The sequence below is a fragment of the Heterodontus francisci genome, chromosome 32, assembly GCF_036365525.1.
Source record: "Heterodontus francisci isolate sHetFra1 chromosome 32, sHetFra1.hap1, whole genome shotgun sequence".
Lineage (NCBI taxonomy): Eukaryota > Metazoa > Chordata > Chondrichthyes > Heterodontiformes > Heterodontidae > Heterodontus > Heterodontus francisci.
The window spans coordinates 56,372,154-56,392,080 of NC_090402.1; the positions used below are offsets into that span (position 1 = coordinate 56,372,154).

At 44.6% G+C, this 19,927-nt stretch overlaps 1 protein-coding gene across 5 annotated transcripts in view; it reads right to left on the reverse strand.

The window, feature by feature from the left end:
- Positions 1 to 19,927, reverse strand: part of LOC137347824 (zinc finger protein 271-like) — a 179,512-nt gene that overhangs the window by 115,444 nt on the left and 44,141 nt on the right. The window contains exons 2-3 of one of the 5 annotated variants that reach the window (XM_068012856.1): positions 9,006 to 9,018; positions 2,234 to 5,456 (exon numbers count right to left, since the gene is read on the reverse strand). In XM_068012856.1, the coding sequence (XP_067868957.1) occupies positions 4,374 to 5,456; positions 9,006 to 9,018 (1,096 nt within the window). In that variant the 3' untranslated portion in view covers positions 2,234 to 4,373. The other 4 variants (XM_068012849.1, XM_068012850.1, XM_068012848.1 and 1 more) reach the window with 4 other exon arrangements.

The following is a 19,927-nucleotide window of genomic DNA, read 5'->3' on the forward strand; positions in this document are numbered from 1 at the left end:
GGTGAAGGTGTTGCAACATTTTTATTTTTGGTACTCAGAACTTAGAATTCTACGTGTTTTAAAAAACTGAGAAAATAATTTTTTTTGCTCAGTGGAAGACACCTCTAATAATTGGAATTCCTGCAATGTTTTGAAAGGAAGTTCACAACAAGAGTTAAATTTTATGGGTGCTTTGAAAGGAAGTTGAACTTGTATTTGGACAGAAAGGCCAGCAGTTTCAAGGAAACCATAGGGGTTTGACCTTTCCTCAGAGCAGATTTTTGAAGGACAAGAGACACTGTGTTTGGACATGTGACCATGTTTAGGAACGTTTTTTTCACCTTGGACCATTTAAAAAGCCTGTGAATTGCACAAAGGGCAGGCATTTGAAATCTTTGCTTTGAACTGCTTGCAGCAAGGGAGAAAAGATCCAGTAAAGTGTTACCACTCTCTGTCAAGGAGACTTGCATTTGAAAGGGGGCAGATTTCTCCTGTCTCTGAAGAATTCCTGCATCCAGTGACATTTCTGCTGCCTCCTATGTACTAAGAAATCCTGAAATCTGAAGAATTCTCTACTGCTAGCCTGCTGCTTCAAAACCCAAGCAGACATGTTGTTACACCCCTGATGGAAGACCTATGTGATGCCTGCTGCAGTTAAATTGCTATGAACCCCTACACATCACAGACTGTTCATCAACCTTGCCTGGAGAGACTTCGCGTGACTATTGGTCTGGGACACCTCACCACACTGATAACATCCTATCAGAATGTGAACCTCAATTATTTTTTTATTATTCCTTCTATTCGTAAGAAACAGCTGTAAAGCAAAAATCCTTTTGCCCTGGTTAACCAGTTTCTTTTTAAATGGGTGTGCGCACATGAGGGTTAAGGGAATAAGTGTTTTTCTCATGTATAGATTTATCTCGTTAGTAGTTAAGACCTATTATTTCTTTACTGACAAATAGTTAAGATTATTGTTGTTTGAAGAAACCTGGTTTGGTATGCTTTACTCTGGGGGGAAATACAGTGTTTAATTTGGCTATTGTTCAGTAGGTGGGAAACTTTATTTGAAACGCTATGACCTGTGGAGTAGTGGGACTGAATTAACAGTGCATTACTCCCACCTTGGTCGTAACAGGTATAAGAGTAAAGAAGTCTTACTACAATTATACGGGACATTGATGAGGCCACACCTGGAGTACTGTGTGCAGTTTTGGTTTCCTTACCCAAGGAGGGACATATTTGCCCTTGACGGAATGCCTTGAAGGTTCACTAGGCTGGTTCCTGGGATGAGACGATTGTTCTATTTATTCATGGAATGTGGGTGTCACCGGAAGGGAGAGCATTTATTGCCCATTCCTAATTGCCCTCGAGAAGGTGGTGGTGAGCCACCTCCTTGAATATAACTGAGTGGCTTGCTAGGCCGTTTCATAGAGCAGTTAAGATTCAACCACATTTCTGTGGCTCTGTAGTCACATATAGGCCAGATCGGGTAAGGACGGCAGATTGCTTTCCCTAAAGGACATTCGTGAACTAGGTGGGTTTTCAGGACAATCCAGTAGTTTCATGGTCACCATACTAGCTTTTTTTAAAATCCCAGATTTATTTAATTAATCGAGTTTAAATGCTGTAGTGGGAATTGAATTAGTTTCTCTGCATCATTAGTCGAGGCCTCTGGATTACTAGTTCAGTAACATAACCACTCTGATTCAGCACCCCGCTATGCTACATCTCCTCCTCTGAGGATTGAGTAGACTAGGCCTATATTCCCTGCAGTTTAGAAGAATGAGAGGTACTCTAACTGAAACATAATAAATTCTTAAGGGACTTGGCAGGGTAGATGCTGAGAAAATGTTTCCCCTGGCTGGGGAATCTAGAACACTGGGTCACAGTCTCAGGATAAGAGGTCAGCCATTTAGTACGGAGATGAAGAGAAATTTCTTTACTGAAAGGGCTGTGAATATTTGGAATTATCTACCTCAGGGAGCTGTGGATGCTCAGTTATTCAGCATATTTAGGACAGAGATTGATAGATTTTTGACTACTAAGGGAATTAAGGGATATGGGGATAGCGTGGGAATGTGGAGTTGAGTTAGATTGGCCATGGTCTTGGTGAATGACAGAGCAGGCTTGAAGGGCCAAATGGCCTCCTCCAGCTCCTATTTCTTATGTTCATTAAACCTCAGTCTGGTTCCCCTCAAGCTGCTGAGTGAGTGAATTAAATCTTGCTTGACAAATCACCAAGATACCAGACTACAAGTCATGCCCTAAACATTTATTTGATTACAAATCACAACTTAGTTAAACCTGGGCACAGACACTTTACATTTATACGTGTTCATACATGTCTATAATCAGAGTTATCCAACAGCTGAACACTAATAGGGAGAGTATTTCACCAAACAAGTAACAAATGCAGTGGTGAGAGCGGCCAAAGACCAAACGGTCTGAAAATTAGTGGCCGCAGACAAAAAAGTCTGATTTTTTTTGACAAGGAATATATAATTAGAGCATTGTTATTGTCATGAAAAAATTGGAAAGCAATATATATATATATACCAGATGGTATATTCTGGTACCTTAGTAAGCGATGTGCACGAATCAGTAGGTATATAAAGGAATAAAAAGTAAACATTTATGAGACGTTGACAATCCAGAAACTTGAACATAAGCAGGGTCATTTTTCTTATTTTGTGCTATGACATACATAATCACCTGAACGACACAAAACCAGGTAGGGAGAATTGTATGCCAGTTAAGCAGCCTGCCCAATTTGCAATCCATTAACTATGACCCAATTTTCTTTGACAATTATTTACCTCCAAGCACAAAAAGAGAAAATATACCTTATTAATTTTAGCAAATGTGGTGCCTCTAAAGATAGAATGCTTGTTTTTAAATATGACTCATGGTTGATTTTGTAATTTTAAAAAAATTCTCCACAAATCATGTTTGCAGCGCTGATCTCATCATAATCTTAATGAAAACTAAATAAAAATATTTTTTCCACTTCAAAGGGTCTAAATATTGCACAACGTAAAAATTGCACCAGATCTTGCTAGCGACGGTAGAAAAATAATGAGACAAGTGTACCTCCAGGAAGCAGATCCTGCACTCCGGGTCCCACTACCTGGTGGGACATCCTGCCCCATGTGCCCAAAGGTCAACTGGTTCAGAATCGGCCTGTTCAGTCACCTGAAGACCCATGGCAGAAACTTGCAACCTTGAATAGACGTCATCCTCGAATCGAGGGACAGTCGACGATGACCTCTACAGTAACCAGTTGGAGGTTCTGTTGCATCATCCCCAAATCAGGCTCAAAAGTTTGGTAATGGCCCAGTGACAATGCAGCAGGTCCAATGGACAGCTGTATATCCCAACAGTGATGAATACTTCTGGCTCCTGTTCTACTGCATCAATTGGTGCAGCGGCAGCTGCATTTAACAGCAAGGTGAGCTGAAAATCACAACTATTGTGTTGGCTCGGAGAAAGGCAGCACTCTGTATATACATATTTATACGTGTACATTGTATTGTGTCATCAGCCTCAGAAGCCCAGTAACCATTTATAGTGACTGCAAAGAGATCACAGGATAGTTGCACTGTGGCCAATGCACAGCACTTGTGGTGCAGGACAGCCTTTTCCAAATAATGTTAAGCAATGCCAAACCACACATTGAAGAAAGATTGCCAGAGTTATCCTCCTTGCCTTGCATCACTATGGTGAAAAAGACTGCTTCACACTGACTCAAGTGTGACTGGGGCAGTAGACAGTGAAAGTGGAGATGAACAACAAATGGAATTCAGCCATACACCTGAGCAAACCGATAAGTGGAAATTCCAGATCACTTCAGTTGCTGCAAAGCACAGGGCATATAGTTTAGACAGCTCATGCTCACTGCAGAATATTCACATGCAGTAACCAGTTTGTGCAGGGTTTTCAGAAATTACTTCAGACGCTCACTGCTGAGTAAATGGAAGCAAGTTTCAAATTCCTATTAACTAACCAATGTTTTTGATGCAGACCAGCGACTTGCCAGCTACTGATCCTGCACCATTAATTTTAAACCATGTCAAATGAGCGGCCTCAGTTCTCAGGTGGTCTCTAAGATATCCCATGAAGGCAAAAACAAATATTGGCAATTGGAAGTTGTGAAGGAATATGCAGCTCCACATGCTTTCCTGGTTGAAGTTCATTTCCACCGAGGTAGAAGACGATAAAAAAATAAAGACGACTTAAAAACAGGTAACAAGACCTCCGGGCAGCTTTGTGGTTGGCCAGCTTTAAAAAGAAAGCCAGTCTTTTGCTTAAGGTCAGAAAGGAAGAAGGCAATGGTAGATTTCCGAAACCCCAATGTCGGAAATCCGATATTTGGTGGAAATATCTCATCCGAGTTACTTGTGAACTTGCTGGTGTTTCAGCAGGTAGGATGAAGTGGTGAATCCCTTCCCACACTCTGAGCAGGTGAACGGTCTCTCCCCAGTGTGAACTCGCTGGTGTGTCAGAAGGTGGGATAGCTGAGTGAATCTCTTCCCACACTCGGAGCAGGTGAACGGTCTCTCCCCTGTGTGAATTCGCTGGTGTGTCAGGAGGGCAGATGAAGTAATGAATCCCTTCCCACACTCTGAGCAGGTGAGCGGTCGCTCCCCAGTGTGAACGCGCTGGTGTGTCAGCAGGTCTGACGACTGAGTAAATCTCTTCCCACAGTCTGAGCAGGTGAACGGCCTCTCCCCAGTGTGAATTCGCTGGTGTCTCAGCAGGTTGGATGACTGAGTAAATCTCTTCCCACAGTCTGAGCAGGTGAACGGTCTCTCCCCAGTGTGAACTCGTTGGTGTGTGAGCAGGGCGGATGAGGTAGTGAATCCCTTCCCACACTCTGAGCAAGTGAACAATCTCTCCCCAGTGTGAACCCGCTGGTGTGTCAGCAGGGCAGATGAAGTAGTGAATCCCTTCCCACACTCTGAGCAGGTGAATGGCCTCTCCCCAGTGTGAACTCGCTGGTGTGTCAGAAGGTCGGATAACTGAGCGAATCTCTTCCCACACTCGGAACATGCGAATGGCCTCTCCCCAGTGTGAACTCGCTGGTGTGTCAGAAGGTGGGATAACTGAGTGAATCCTTTCCCACACTCAGAGCAGGTGAACGGTCTCTCCCCAGTGTGAACTCGCTGATGTTTCAGCAGGGTGGATGAGTCAGTGAATCCCTTCCCACATTCTGAGCAGGTGAATGGCCTCTCCCCAGTGTGAACTCGCTGGTGTGTCAGCAGGTAGGATGAAGTAGTGAATCTCTTCCCACACTCTGAGCAGCTGAACGGCCTCTCCCCACTGTGAACTCGCTGGTGTGTCAGCAAGTTGGATGAAGTAGTGAATCCCTTCCCACACTCTGAGCAGGTGAATGGTCTCTCCCCAGTGTGAACTCGCTGGTGTGTCAGCAGGGCGGATGAAGTAGTGAATCCCTTCCCACACTCGGAGCAGGTGAACTGTCTCTTCCCAATGTGAACTCGCTGGTGTACAGTGAGATCAGATGATTGCCTGAATGGTCTCTTGTCAGTGTGAACATGTTGATGGATCATCAGATCAGCCAAACATTTACAGCAATTCCCACAGTCTGGACATTTAAAAGGTTTCTCGTCAGTGTGAACTTGCCGATGTCTCAGCAGGTCGGATGTTTGAGTGAATCCCTTCGCATGCTCAGTGCAGGTGAACGGCCTCTCCAGGGTGTGACTGCGTGGATGAGTTTCCAGCTCAACTAGATAATTCAATCCCTTTCCATAGTCCTCATGTCTACATGGCTTCTCCCCTGTGTGGCTGCGCTTATGATTCGACAGGCCAGATGATTGGCTGAAACCTCGTCCACACACAGAACACATGTACAGCTTTTCCCCACTGTGATCAGTGCTTTTTCCTTTTATGTTCAGAATCCGGTGATATACGGATTACGATAAATTGAGCAACTCCTTCAGATCCTGATCTGAAGTTTGCTTTGCATTTCACAGCTGTAATTCCTCCCCTTCTAAAGCCCTATGAAATTGATTTAAAACAGAAAAAAAGAGTGAGAGAGAACCCACAAAAACACAAAGGCACGTTGTCAAATGGAGCTGAATGAATCTGGTAATTTATGGGGCCGACGCTAGGAAAAAGTGACCATGAAAGCTGCTGGAATGACGTAAAAACCTAACTGGCTCACTAACGTCCTTCAGGGAAGGGAACCTGCCACCCAGTCTGGACCTACACAAGACTCTGCCCCCTATGGGAGGAAAGGGAGAGGGATTTTATATATGTACAACTCGACCAGAACTTTGACACAACCTCCTAAACCCTTAACTTCCATCATCGAGAAGGACCAGGGTAGCAGATGTATGTGAACACCATTACCTCCAAGTTCCTCTCCAAGTCACACACCATCCTGACTTGTCTGACATCCAGTATTGGATGAACAGAAATTTCCTCCAATTAAATATTGGGAAGTCTGAAGCCATTGTCTTCAGTTTCTGCTCCAAACTCCAATCCCTAGCCCCCAATTCTATCCCTCTCCCTGGCAACTGTCTGAGGCTAAACCAGACTGTTCATAACCTTGGTGTCATATTTGACCCCGAGATGAGATTCCAACTGCATATCTGCGCCAACACTCAAGACCGCCTATTTCCACCTCAGTAACATCGCCTGACTTTGCCACTGCCTCAGCTCATCTGCCTCTGAAACTTACATCCATGCATTTGTTACCTCTCAACTTGACTATTCTAACACACTCCTGGCTGGCCTCCAACAATCTACCCTCCGTAAACTTGAGATCATCCAAAGCTCTGCTGCCTGCGACCTTACTCGAACCAAGTCCTTTCACCCACCACAACTCTGCTCGCTGGCCTACGTAGGCTCCCAGTTAAGTAGCATCTCAACTTTAAAATCCTCATCCTTGCTTTCAAATCCCTGCATCCCCTCGCCATCTCTATAATCTCCTCCAGCCCTACAACCCTCTGAAAGATCAGGGCTCATCTAATTCTGGTACCTTGAGCATCCCCGATTTTCATTGCTCCACCATTGGTGGCCGTGCCTTCAGCTGCCAAGGCCATAAGCTTTGGAAATCCCTCCCTAATCCTCTCCACCTCACCTTCTGTTCTTCAGACACTTTTTAAAACCCACCTCTTTAATCAACTTTTGTCATCTGCCCTAATTTCTTATGTAGCTCAGTGTCAAATGTTGATTTATAAAACTCCTGTGAAATGCCTTGAAACATTTTACAACATTAAAGACGCTGCAGTAAATACAAGTTGATGTTAACTTGGACATATATCATCGTTCCCTCATCATCACTGGGTGAAAATCCTGTAACTCCTTCCCTAACATCATTGTGGGAGCACCTTCACCACATGGACTGCAGTGATTCAAGAACAAGGCCCACCATCACCTTCTCATTAAGCAACTGGGGATTAGCAATATATGCTTGTCTTGCTAGTGATGCCCATAATCCCAAGAATGAAGTAAGAAAATCTGTATGTGTAAAATGGATTAAAAGCCTCTACAGAAATACTTATTACTAAAACAATACTCTTTTACATTGAGTAGTTGGTGTCCATTTACACAGGGTTAAACCCAGCAGCTTCTCCTCCATCTCCAATCCCAATCAAACTGATGCACAAAACAGACCTACACAGCAGGTCAGGGACAGACTTCCACATCCAACACCCACCCTGATACAAAGCGACTCTTAATTGGTCCATCTTTCTTTCTCGACTCAGTTCTGTGAGCAACGCTTGCAATAAAACAAAAGCAAAATACTGTGGATGGTGGAACTCTGAAATAAAAGGAGAAAATGCTGGAAATACTCAGCAGGTCAGACAACATCTGCGGAGAAAGAAATAGAGTTAACGTTTCAGGTGCATTGAGCTGCTGCAGCTTGGAGCTTGGAGTGGGAGGAGAAAGAATGACAAGAGGCAATATAGTCCAACACTCACAGCAACCTTCAATCCACCTACATTACTGGGATAGGGAGGCAGAGTTTAGAAACACTCACCAACACGACTCCAGTAAAACATCCCAGGAGGAAAAGGGGGAGCAGTGTGTGTACCTGCCCTGATATCCCCCTCCCCAGGCCTGTCAGTCAAACCCCCCACTCCTCAGCTCAGCCTAGCAGCTTCCTGCACCTTGAGCCAGCCCTGCCCCGGTGTGGCCCAGTCCAAGGGGAGTCTTTGTGGAACCAGGGAGGGGGGGAACTCCTGCCGTGTGCTGTGTCCCGAATGGTTCCTCCCTCCCCCAGTCCCCTTTATAACTGAGCTAAGTTTCCTTTAAAGTTTTGTTCTTTGATGTTACAGTTTATTAATACTTAGTTCCTCCAAAAGAGCTGGAAAGCTGGCGGCCGTTAACCGGATCTGCTGCCCCGCTCAGTGCAATCGCGAGACCTGGAGCCTCTTATTCGGGCTTGCGGCCTACACTGAGTGTTTCTGAACCCCCCGCCCCAACGTTCCTTACTGTCTGCAGATGCGACCACCAATCCAACGCAACTGTTCCACATTGCGCATGCTCCAGACATTGCGCCTGCGCACTGATCTCCTGTGGTATGAACAAGGAACATTGCGGAGAACGTTGGGTAAATAAAAACAAAAAATGCTGGATCCCAGAATGCTGTTTTTGTTTTTATTTCAGATTTCCAGCATCCGCAGTATTTTACTTTTATTTGAATGTTGGGTAAAGGCTTCCTGTGACGTCACAGAAAGTGACGTTCCTGTCGGTGAGGCTGCATTTGCGCATGTGCCAGTCCTGCGCCATCTAGTGGTTGCATCCTGAATTGAAAATTGTTTCCGAAAGATGCTGAACATTGAAGGGAAATTTCTTCAGACTGAGGATTGTGACGAGGACTAATTTAATTTATTTTAATGAATTTAATTTGCGGGCTGTATTTTAAGGGCTGGGTTATAAAGCTGCTTAGAGCACCAAGAATCTACTGCAGTCGTTGTTAAACTTAAAAGGATTTTCGCCCCTTTCACACGAGAGGAAATGTTCATGAGGAGCAATTTCCCAAAACTTGTGTCTACCGGAGATTCTCCTCTGAAGCTGAAAGTTTCACCCACTCGGGTTTTCTGGAAGAGCTGCTCGGAGGTTTAGTGACCAGGATAGAATCTGCATGACACACAAACATAAATGGTGGAAATAGTCAGCAGGTCTGGCAGCATCTGTGGGGAGAGAAGCAGAGTTTTAATGTTTCAGGTCAATGACCCTTCAGATGCTGCCAGACCTGCTGAGTATTTCCAGCATTTCTTGTTTGTGTTTCAGATTTCCAGCATCTGCAGTATTTTGCTTTTATTATAATCTGCATGAGTTTTCCTGAGCCTGTGCTCGGTGTCTGGAGAGATTTGTCTCGCGTTGTCATATCTTGCATCCCAGGAATGTCCAGTAACCCATTGACTGAGGCTGCAGTTGCCACTTACTGCTGACAGTGGGTGATTGGACAGTGCGGGGCAAAGTATTGCTGCTTGTCATTGTCTCACTCACTGTGGAGCCGGGGAAGAGCAAATACTTGATGGTTTTGTACTCCAGTTGAAATGAGCTTAGATCAGCTGTTAGTTACTAAGTTAGTGCTGCAGGATTGTGTTATAATCTGACACAAATCAACCAAAATATCCAAGTTTTGAGGAGCTTTCTGCACCGTCAGGGCTGGAAACAGGAGCGAGTGAAAGGCATTGTGTAGAATTTGATTGTGCACACAATGTGTAAATGTAACAGGGCTTTAAGAGATTGTGTTGTGTTAACGTTTAACGGCCAATGTGAATTATTTCACTTTTTGTTTTAATTAGTTCATCAAGTTTTAAAATGTTCCTGCGCGGTTTTGAACCGGGGACTTTTCACATGTGACGTCCACTGCACTACAGAAACTCCCCACTACTGCTTTTGTCTGTGAACCTGCCTACATTGTTGAACTGTGCCATTATGCTCCATTTCCACAATTCGTTTCGTAGAAATAAAATGCCACTGTGAAAATTCGCAAGGTTCCTCTATCCATGCTAATATATTACGTCAATTCTGTGACCTCTTTTCTAGTGTGTTAATTTTTTGTGTCGCACCTTATGGAATGCCTTTTGGAAATCCAATTATACTACATCTACTGTTTCCCCTTTATCTGCCCTTCCAGTTACAGCCTCAAAAAACTCTTAAAGGAAATTGTGTTTGGCAAATTTATTATGTAGAAACCATATTGACTTTATCTGATCAAATTATGATTTTCTAAGTGCTTGTTAAGACTTAATCATAGATTCCATCATTTTCCCAATGAATGATGTTCGGCTAACTGGCATGTAGTTTTCCATTTTGTCACTTCCATCATGTAGCTCCAGTGGTGCAATCAGTTACCGTGAGGTACTTAGACAGCAGTACAGTTAGCAATCTACGCCATGGCTGTGGGTTTGAGTCTCACCTGGAGGACAGATTTTAGAGCCCAGGAGTGGTGTGAAGCAGCTCAGAAGCAGATTGGTCTGTGATCAATGAGTCAGAAGTGAAGAGAAGCAGAGAAAAAAGAAAAATAATTGTGAGGTGGCATCACAGGAGACCTGGCTCAAAAAAGGACAGAACTGGGTATTAAATATTCCTGGATACAAAGTGTTAAGTATTGATTAAGGAGAACATTACAGTGCTGGAGAGTGAGGATGTTCTAGAGGGGTTAAGAACAGAATCTATTTAGTTGGAGCTAAGAATGAATAGATGTACCATTCCATTGCTGGATGTGTTCCAGAGGCCACGAACTAGTCAGAAAGATAGAGAAGAATAAATATGCAAGGAAATTACAGAGAGCTGTTGGGATTATAGAGCTGCTATAATGGGGGATTTTAAATATCCTAATATTGACAGAGATAGTAATAGTATAAAGGGCAGAGAAAACACTCAGCATCTCTGCAAACATCTGAGGAGTGAGAAACAAAGTTAATCTTCCAGGTCGATGATCATTCATCAGAGCTGGAGAAGGCAGAGATGTAACAGGTTGAAAACAAGTACAAAGGCGGAACTAGAGGAGTGAAAGAACAAAAGGGAAGGGTTGTAATAAGTTGCAAGGCATGACGGATAAACTGACAAAAGAGATGCTGGTGCAAGGCAAAATGTGGGTGATAATGGGACAGCTTTTTCTGTCTGCTGTTCAATCTGGAAGAAATATTGCTCCTGATCAACCAATCAGAACTGCTCTGTCAAAAGAAGCACACAGGGCCGAATGGCCTCCTCTATGCTGTACCTTTCTATAATTGTATGTTTCTCAACACCACTGCTGCTGCCTTCACAGTCATTCTATCATCTTACAGCCCATTACAGCCAAATACACTTTCTTGCCTTGTGCTCTGGTATTTTGACAACAAGACACTGAGGCTGAATGAATTTTAAATGGTGCCAACACTTGACTGCAGCTCACCTCATCAAAACATTTACTGTTATCATCAGCCTGTTAGGTATCTTCTTGCACTACATCTGCTGAGCAACATTAGCCTATTGTAACTCTGCTTTCTTTACATTGAAAACCAGAGAAAATATGAACAGTTTCAAAGATAAACAGCGTGTGAAAGATTGGAAGGAGAGTGTGACTGTGGATAATGGGCACTGGGAACAACTCTTGCACATTCATGTATTCAGTATCTGCAAGAAGCAGGAAGATGAGATCCTGGTGCTTATTTATGCTATTATCTGCAAAACCCATCGCTTCTCAATGTCCTGCATCTTTCATTCCAATCCCTGCTTTCCAGGGAACAAAGTGACTCCTGACAATGCAACCCAGCATCGACGTCATCAGAGCGCTCCCAGCTTCGCACATACGGAGAACAGACTCTTGCTGTCAGTATGCACAGCCTACGTCAGCACCCGGCTTGCCAGCACTAATTCACGCATGCATGCAAAAACGTAATCCCGTACTGCAACGTCTGCTCACTGGTCGCTCCCGGCCTGGCCACTTCTCCTCCCTTGGCCACTTGCTCTTCGCTTCACCACACCCCACCCCCCCCACCCACCTACCTATGAGCCACTTGCTCCCCGCCTCGCCACTTCTCCCCCCTCGGCCGCTTGGTCCCCACTTCACACCCCCACCCTCCCCCGACATGTCGGCCACGTGCTCCCTGCCTCGCCACTTCTCTGCTCTCTGCTCTGCTTCTGCTCCCCGCTCCCTCTCACAATCGTCATCTCTCTTCCCTGCATAGAGGATGTGGGGTGGTGGTGGGGGGAGTGGGGGAAGAGCGAGTGACATTATAAGTAAGGGAGGGGAGGGAGACTGTGAGCGGGAGGGAGCAGGGGGAGCATAAGCAGGAGGTAGCGTGAGCGGGTAGCAGAAGTGGGAGGGAACGGGGAGCAGAGCAGAGGGGAGGAAGCGGCGGGGCGAGTGGGGGAGAAGCAGCGAGTGGCCGAGGGGGGGGGAGACGTGGTGAGGCGGGCAGCGAGCGGCGAGTAGACGGGTGCGGGAGGCAGCGGCGAAGAGAAGCGCAGGAGCGGGGTTCTGTTGAGGGTGGGATGGAGGCAGTGTTCGCAGCCACTGGGGATTTGAGTTTCATTTGTTATTGTGATAAATTGGGCGGCACAGTGGCGCAGTGGTTAGCACCGCAGCCTCACAGCTCCAGTGACCCGGGTTCAATTCTGGGTACTGCCTGTGTGGAGTTTGAAAGTTCTCCCTGTGTCTGCGTGGGTTTCCTCTGGGTGCTCCGGTTTCCTCCCACATGCCAAAGACTTGCAGGTTGATAGGTAAATTGGCCATTAGCAATTGCCTCTAGTATAGGTAGGTGGTAGGGAAATATAGGGACAGGTGGGGATGTGGTAGGAATATGGAATTAGTGTAGGATTAGTATAAATGGGTGGTTGAGCACAGACTCGGTGGGCCGAAGGACCTGTTTCAGTGCTGTATCTCTAAAACTAAAATTGTGCAGTGCCATCATTACTACTGGCAGCTGCAAAAAACGCCATAGACAGTGAAACTTCAGTGCATGAGGCTGCATTTGCATGTGTGCAAGTACTGCGCCATCTAGTGGTTGCGTTGTCAGCAATCGCAGCCTCCAGGGATAGTTGGGTTTCATGAATTCAATGTGTTTGCATCAAGCAGCTAATTCACCTTGGAGCTGGAGGAGCAGAGGGAGCTGGAGGAAAAGTAGTGACAGAAGCAGACGGAGACCCCACATGATACTGGCAGAATTTGATGTGTGCCAGTTGTTTATATTGATGTATGACGGCCGTGTGTTGCCTTTTACATTTCACAGGATCTGCATTGATTTGGTTGGTGAGTTTTGGAAATTAAAACTTGTGCAGCTGATGCTTTTGGTACTATTTCACCTGACCGTCCATTTCATGTTCATGCCTACTGCACTCGGTGCTGTTATTGACTGAGAAGCCTTCTGCATTCAAAATAAACAAGTGATTTTTTGCGATAAGCACATCTGTGGTGAAAGTGGCCTGAAGTGAAAATATAGGAAAAGCAACGACACTTAGCTAACTTGCAGCAATTCCTGTCAGCTTCTCTGGTGGTCTCGTGTTTAGATGTCGGTGTTTCCATGGCGGTGGGCAGGATTCATATCGCAGTGCGGCTGAATGAAAAAAGAAAATGCACAGCAGGTCTGGTGGTATTTGTGGAGTGAGAAACAGAGTTCACCTTCCAGGTTGATGATCATTCATTAGAGCTGGCAAAGTCAGAGCTGCAACTGTTCGATAGCAAGTACAGAGGCGGAGCAAGGGGGTGGGGGGTTGCGGGGGGTTGGTGAAAGAACAAAAGTAAACAGCTGTGATAAGTTGCAAGACATGAGCGATGTACTGACAGGAGTGATGATGGTGCAAGGCAAAACTTGGGTGGTATTGGGACAGCTTTTTCTGCCTGCTGTTGAAACAGGCGCAAATATCACTCCTGATCGACCACTCACACCTGCTCTGTCAAAGAAGCACACCAGGTCCATGGTCTCTTTCTGTCCTCTACTTTTCTATAATAGTATGTTTCTCTACACCACCACTGCTGCCTCACAGATATTCTGCCATCTTACAACTCATTACAGCCAAATACACTTTCTTGTCTTGTGTTCTTGCCTTTTGACCTCATGACACTGAGGAAATTCAGCGAGAAGTTTTCTTGTCTTTTTTTCATTCATTCATGGATGTGGGCACCACTGGCTAGGCCAGCATTTATTGCGCATCCATAATCCCGAATGGTGCTGAACATTGTGCAATCATCAGCGAACATCCCCACTTCTGACCTTATAATTGAAGGAAGGTCATTGATGAAGCAGCTGAAGATGGTTAGGCCTCAGACACTACCCTGAGGAACTCCTGCAGTGATGTCCTGGAGCTCAGATGATTGACCTCCAACAACCACAACCATCTTCCTTTGCGCTAGGTATGACTCCAACCAGCAGAGAATTTTCCCCGATTCCCATTGACTTCAGTTTTGCTGGGGATCCTTGATGCCATACTCGGTCAAATGCTGCCTTGATGCTAAGGGCAGTAACTCTCACCTCACCTCTTGAATTCAGCTTTTTTGTCCATGTTTGAACCAAGGCTGTAATGAGGTCAGGAGCTGAGTGGCCCTGGCAGAACCCAAACTGAGCATCACTGCGCAGGTTATTGCTAAGCAAGTGCCACTTGATAGCACTGTCAAACACACCTTCCATCACTTTACTGATAATTGAGAGTAGACTGATGGGGCAGTAATTGGCCGAGTTGGACTTGTCCTGCTTTTCGTGTACAGGACATACCTGGGCAATTTTTCACATTGCTGGGTAGATGCCAGTGTTGTAGCTGTACTGGAACAGCTTGGCTAGGGGGCGCAGAAACTTTGATAGCACAGGTCTTCAGTACTATTGCCGGAATATTGTATCACCAGATTTGGAACCAGACCTACTGAATGACATTTTAAAAGGTGCCAACCCTTCACTGCAACTCAGCTCATCAAAACACTGATAATCGGCACACAGGGGAATGATGTTACAGTTAATTGTTATGTTGGGCTTGAAGGCCAACAGACAGCGGAATAAAGTTACATTAAATTGTTAAATGTAGTTTGCTAATCGCAGTGGGACAACGTTACGGTTCATTGTTCAATTGGAAATGATAACCATTACACAGGATTTGAAGGTACAATTAATTTTTAATTTGGCGTTAATAACCAATAAAAAAGGAGTGAATTAGACTTAGGGCTGGATTTTATTTCCGCGCTGCAATACACGGCGGCGCACTTTGAACCTGGTGGCCTTCCGACATGGGAATGCCGCCGAGGAGCCCCCACAATATTACACGCGGGGGCTCATTTAAATAGAGGGGGTGGCCGCTGCGTCCCCGGCAACAGCGTCGGGCGCCACTGCACAGGCACCGGCACCATTTTTAAAGGGCTTTAAGCCCTTAGCAAAAATTACAATTTTTAAATAGAAGCTTATGTAATGGAGGCCCTTCCCCAACCCCCCACACACCCCGACCCCCATCCCCCCCAACTGGTCATTTAATTGCCCGAGATAACCAAAACATGCCTTTTACCCTACCCGAACTTTACCCCCCAATCTTCAAACTTTTACCCGTCAACCCCATCCCACCATCCCACAATCAATCAAAATTGTTTTTCCCCTCCCCCACCCCTCCCGCCCTGAAAATTTTATTCCTCCACCCTCCCCACCAGGATCTCGCCTCGGAACTCCGTATGGAGTTCCGAAGGCATGCGAGGGATGAACAGCGGCCGTAAAATCAGCGTGGGACGGCTGCTGCCAGCAGGTAAGTGAATTTGCATCTAATTTAGTATAATTTGAATATTTATATGAAGGCCCTGTTTCCCCAATCTCTCTTCATAGGACAGTCCCACCATCCGGGGAGTAAGTCTGGTGAACCTTCATTGCACTCCCTCGATGGCAATAATATTCTTCCTAAGGTAAGGGGACCAAAACTGCACACAGTACTCCAGGTGCAGTTTAACCAAGGTTCTATACAATTGAAGCAAGACTTCACTACTCCTGTACTCAAATCCTCTTGCAATAAAGGCTAACATACCATTAGCCTTCTTAATTGCTTGCTGCACCTGCATGCTAGCTTTCAGTGACTTATTGACAAGGACACTCAGGTCCCTCTGTACATCTACACTTTCTAATCTCTTATCAGTTAAGAAATACTCTGCACATCTATTCCTCCTACCAAAGTGGATAATCTCACATTTTTCCACATTATATCCCATCTGCCACATTCTTGCCCACTCACTAAGTCTGTCCAAATCCCCTTGAAGCCGTTTTGCATCTTCCTCACAACACACATTCCCCCCTAGTTTTGTGTCATCCACGAAGTTGGAAATACTACATTTGGTCCCCACATCCAAATCATTGATATATATTGAGAACAGCTGGGGCCCAAGCACTGATCCCTGCAGTACCCCACTAGTCACAGCCTGCCATTGCAAGAATGATCCATTTATTCCTACTCTCTGCTTTCTGCCTGTTCACCTATCCCTAATCCATGCCAGTGTATTACTGATGGAGAGTCACTGACCTGAAAAGTTAACTCTGCTTCTCTCTCCACGGATGCTGCCAGACCTGCTGAGTATTTCCAGCATTTCTTGTTTTTATTCCAGTATATTACCTCCTATCCCATGTGCTTTAATTTTGCTAACCAATCAAAAGTCTTCTGAAAATCCAAGTATACCATGTCCACCGACTCCCCTTTATCAATTCTGTTAGTAGCATCCTCAAAAAACTCAAATAGGTTCATCAAACATGATTTCCCATTTATAAATCCATGTTGACTATGCCCAATCAGATCATTATTATCCAAGTGTCCATTTATCACATTCTTTAGAATAGATTCTAGCATTTTCCCAACGACTGATATTTTCCCAACGGCTGACAGGTCTGTAATTCCCTGTTTTCTCTCTCCCTCCCTTCTTAAATAGTGGGGTGACATTTGCAACCTTCCAATCTGCAGGAACTACTCCAAAATCTGTAGAATTTTGGAAGATGATCACCAATGCATCCGCTATCTCGTTCAGCACTCTGGGATTTATCAACTTTCAGCCCCATTAATTTCTCCAATACAACCTTCTTGCTAATACTAATTTCCTTCAATTCCTCATTCCCCCTAATCCCTTGGATCTCCAATTCCTCAGTGAAGACAGACACAACAAAGTAATCATTTAGCTTCTCTGCCATTTCTCTATTCCCCATTATAAATTCTCCTGACTCTGCCTGTAATGGACCCACATTTGTCTTAGCCAAACGTTTCCTTTTTACATACCTACAGAAGCTTTTACAGTCCGTTTTTGTATTTTTTGCTAGCTTACATTCATATTCTGTTCCTCCTTTATCAGTTTCTTCGTCATCCTTTGCTGCATTCTAAAATCCTCCCAATCCTTAGGTTTACTATTATTTCTGGCAACTTCATAGGCCTTTTCTTTTAATCTTATACAATCCTTAACTTCCTTTGTTTATCCACTGTTGACTGCCTTTACTTTTGGGGGTTTTGTGCCTTGAAGGCTGTAAACTATGTAATAATTCTTTAAAGACTATCCATTGCCTATGTACTGTCATACCTTTTTAATGTATTTTCCCAATCCACCTCAGCCAATTTGCCCCTTATACCTTCATAATTTCATCATTTACAATCAGTTATAATCCTTTGTAACCCTTCATAACACTTTATAATCATTTATAATTCATTATAATTCTTTATAATACTTTATAATGTTTTATAACGTTTATAATTCTTTAAAAGCTTGCACAACACTTTATAATAATTCATATTTCTTTATAATACTTTATAACCTTTTATAACATTTATAGCCCTTTATAAACCTTCATAATAATTTATAATCCTTTAAAACCTTTAATAATACTTTAGAGTCATAGAGTTATCCAGCACAGAAACAGGCCCTTTGGCCCATCGTGTCTGTGCCGGCCATCAAGCACCTAACTATTCTAATCCCATTTTCCAGCACTTGGCCCATAGCCATGTATGCTATGGCGTTTCAAGTGCTCATCTAAATGCTTCTCAAATGTTATGAGGGTTCCTGCCTCAATCACCTCTTCAGGCAGTGCGTTCCAGATTCCAACCACCCTCAGGGTGAAAATTATTGTTCCTCAAATCCCCTCTGAACCTCCTGCACCTACCTTAAATCTATGCCCCCTGGTTATTGACCCCTCTGCTAAGGGAAAAAGTTTCTTCCCATCTAACCTATCAATGCCCCTCATAATTTTGTATACCTCAATCATGTCCCCCCTCAGCCTTCTCTGCTCTAAGGAAAACAACCCTAGCCTTTTCAGTCTCTCTTCATAGCTGAAATGCTCCAGCCCAGGCAATATCCTGGTGAATCTCCTCTGCACCCTCTCCAGTGTAATCACATCCTTCCTATAGTGTGGTGCCCAGAACTGTACACAGTACTCCAGCTGTGGCCGAACTAGTGTTTTATACAGCTCCATCATAACCTCCCTGCTCTTATATTCTATGCCTCGGCTAAAAAAGTCAAGTATCCCATATGTCTTCCTAACCACCTTATCTACCTGTGCTGCTGCCTTCCGTGATCTATGGACAAGTACGCCAAGGTCCCTCTGACCTTCTGTACTTCCTAGGGTCCTACCATTCATTGTATATTCCCTTGCCTTGTTAGTCCTCCCAAAATGCATCACGTCACACTTCTCAGGATTAAATTCCATTTGCCACTGCTCCACCCATCTTAGCAGACCATCTGTCTCGTCCTGTAATCTAAGGCTTTCCTCCTCACTATTTACAACACCACCAATTTTCGTGTCATCTGCGAACTTACTGATCATACCTCCTATATTCACATCTAAATCATTAATGTACACTACAAACAGTAAGGGTCCCAGCACCGATCCCTGCGGTACACCACTGGTCACAGGCTTCCACTCGCAAAAACAACCCTCGACCATCACCCTTTGCCTCCTGCCACTAAGCCAATTTTGGATCCAATTTGCCAAATTACCGTGGATCCCATGGGCTCTTACCTTGTTGACCAATCTCCCATGCGGGATCTTATCAAAAGCCTTACTGAAGTCCATGTAGATTACATCAACTGCTTTACCCTCATCTACACATCTAGTCACCACCTCGAAAAATGCAATCAAGTTAGTTGGACACGATCTCCCCCTGACAAAGCCATGCTGACTATCTCTGATTAATCCCCACCTCTCTAAGTGGAGATTAATCCTGTCCCTCAGAATTTTTTCCAATAGTTTCCCAACCACTGATGTTAGACTCAACAGCCTGTAATTACCTGGTTTATCCCTGCTACCCTTCTTGAATAATGGTACCACATTCGCTGTCCTCCAGTCCTCTGGTACCTCTCCTGTGGCCAGAGAGGATTTGAAAATTTGTGTCAGAGCCCCTGCTATCTCCTCCCTTGCCTCACATAACAGTCTGGGATACATCTCATCTGGGCCTGGTGATTTATCCACTTTTAAGCCCACTAAAACAACTAATACATCCTCCCTTTCAATGCTAATATGTTCAAGTATATCACAATCCCCCTCCCTGATCTCTACACCTACATCATCCTTCTCCATAGTGAACACAGATGAAAAGTAATCATTTAAAATCTCACCTATGTCCTCTGGCTCCACACACACATTGCCACTTTGGTCCCTAATGGGCCCTATTCTTTCCCTGATTATCCTCTTGCCCTTAATATACTTATAAAACACCTTAGGATTTTTCTTTATCTTGCCCGCCAGTGTGTTTTCATGTCCCCTCTTCGCTGCCCGAATTACTTTTTTAAGTACCCCCCTACACTGGCTATACTCCTCCACGACCTCCGTTGTTTTCAGCGATCGGAATCTGCCATAAGCCTCCTTTTTTCCCCTGATCCAATCCTCTATATCCCTTGACATCCAGGGTTCCCTGGACTTGTTGGTCCTACCCTTCACCTTAACAGGTACATGTTGGTTCTGAACTCTCACTATTTCCTTTTTGAATGACTCCCACTGGTCTGATGTAGACTTTCCTACAAGTAGCTGCTCCCAGTCCACTTTGGCCAGAT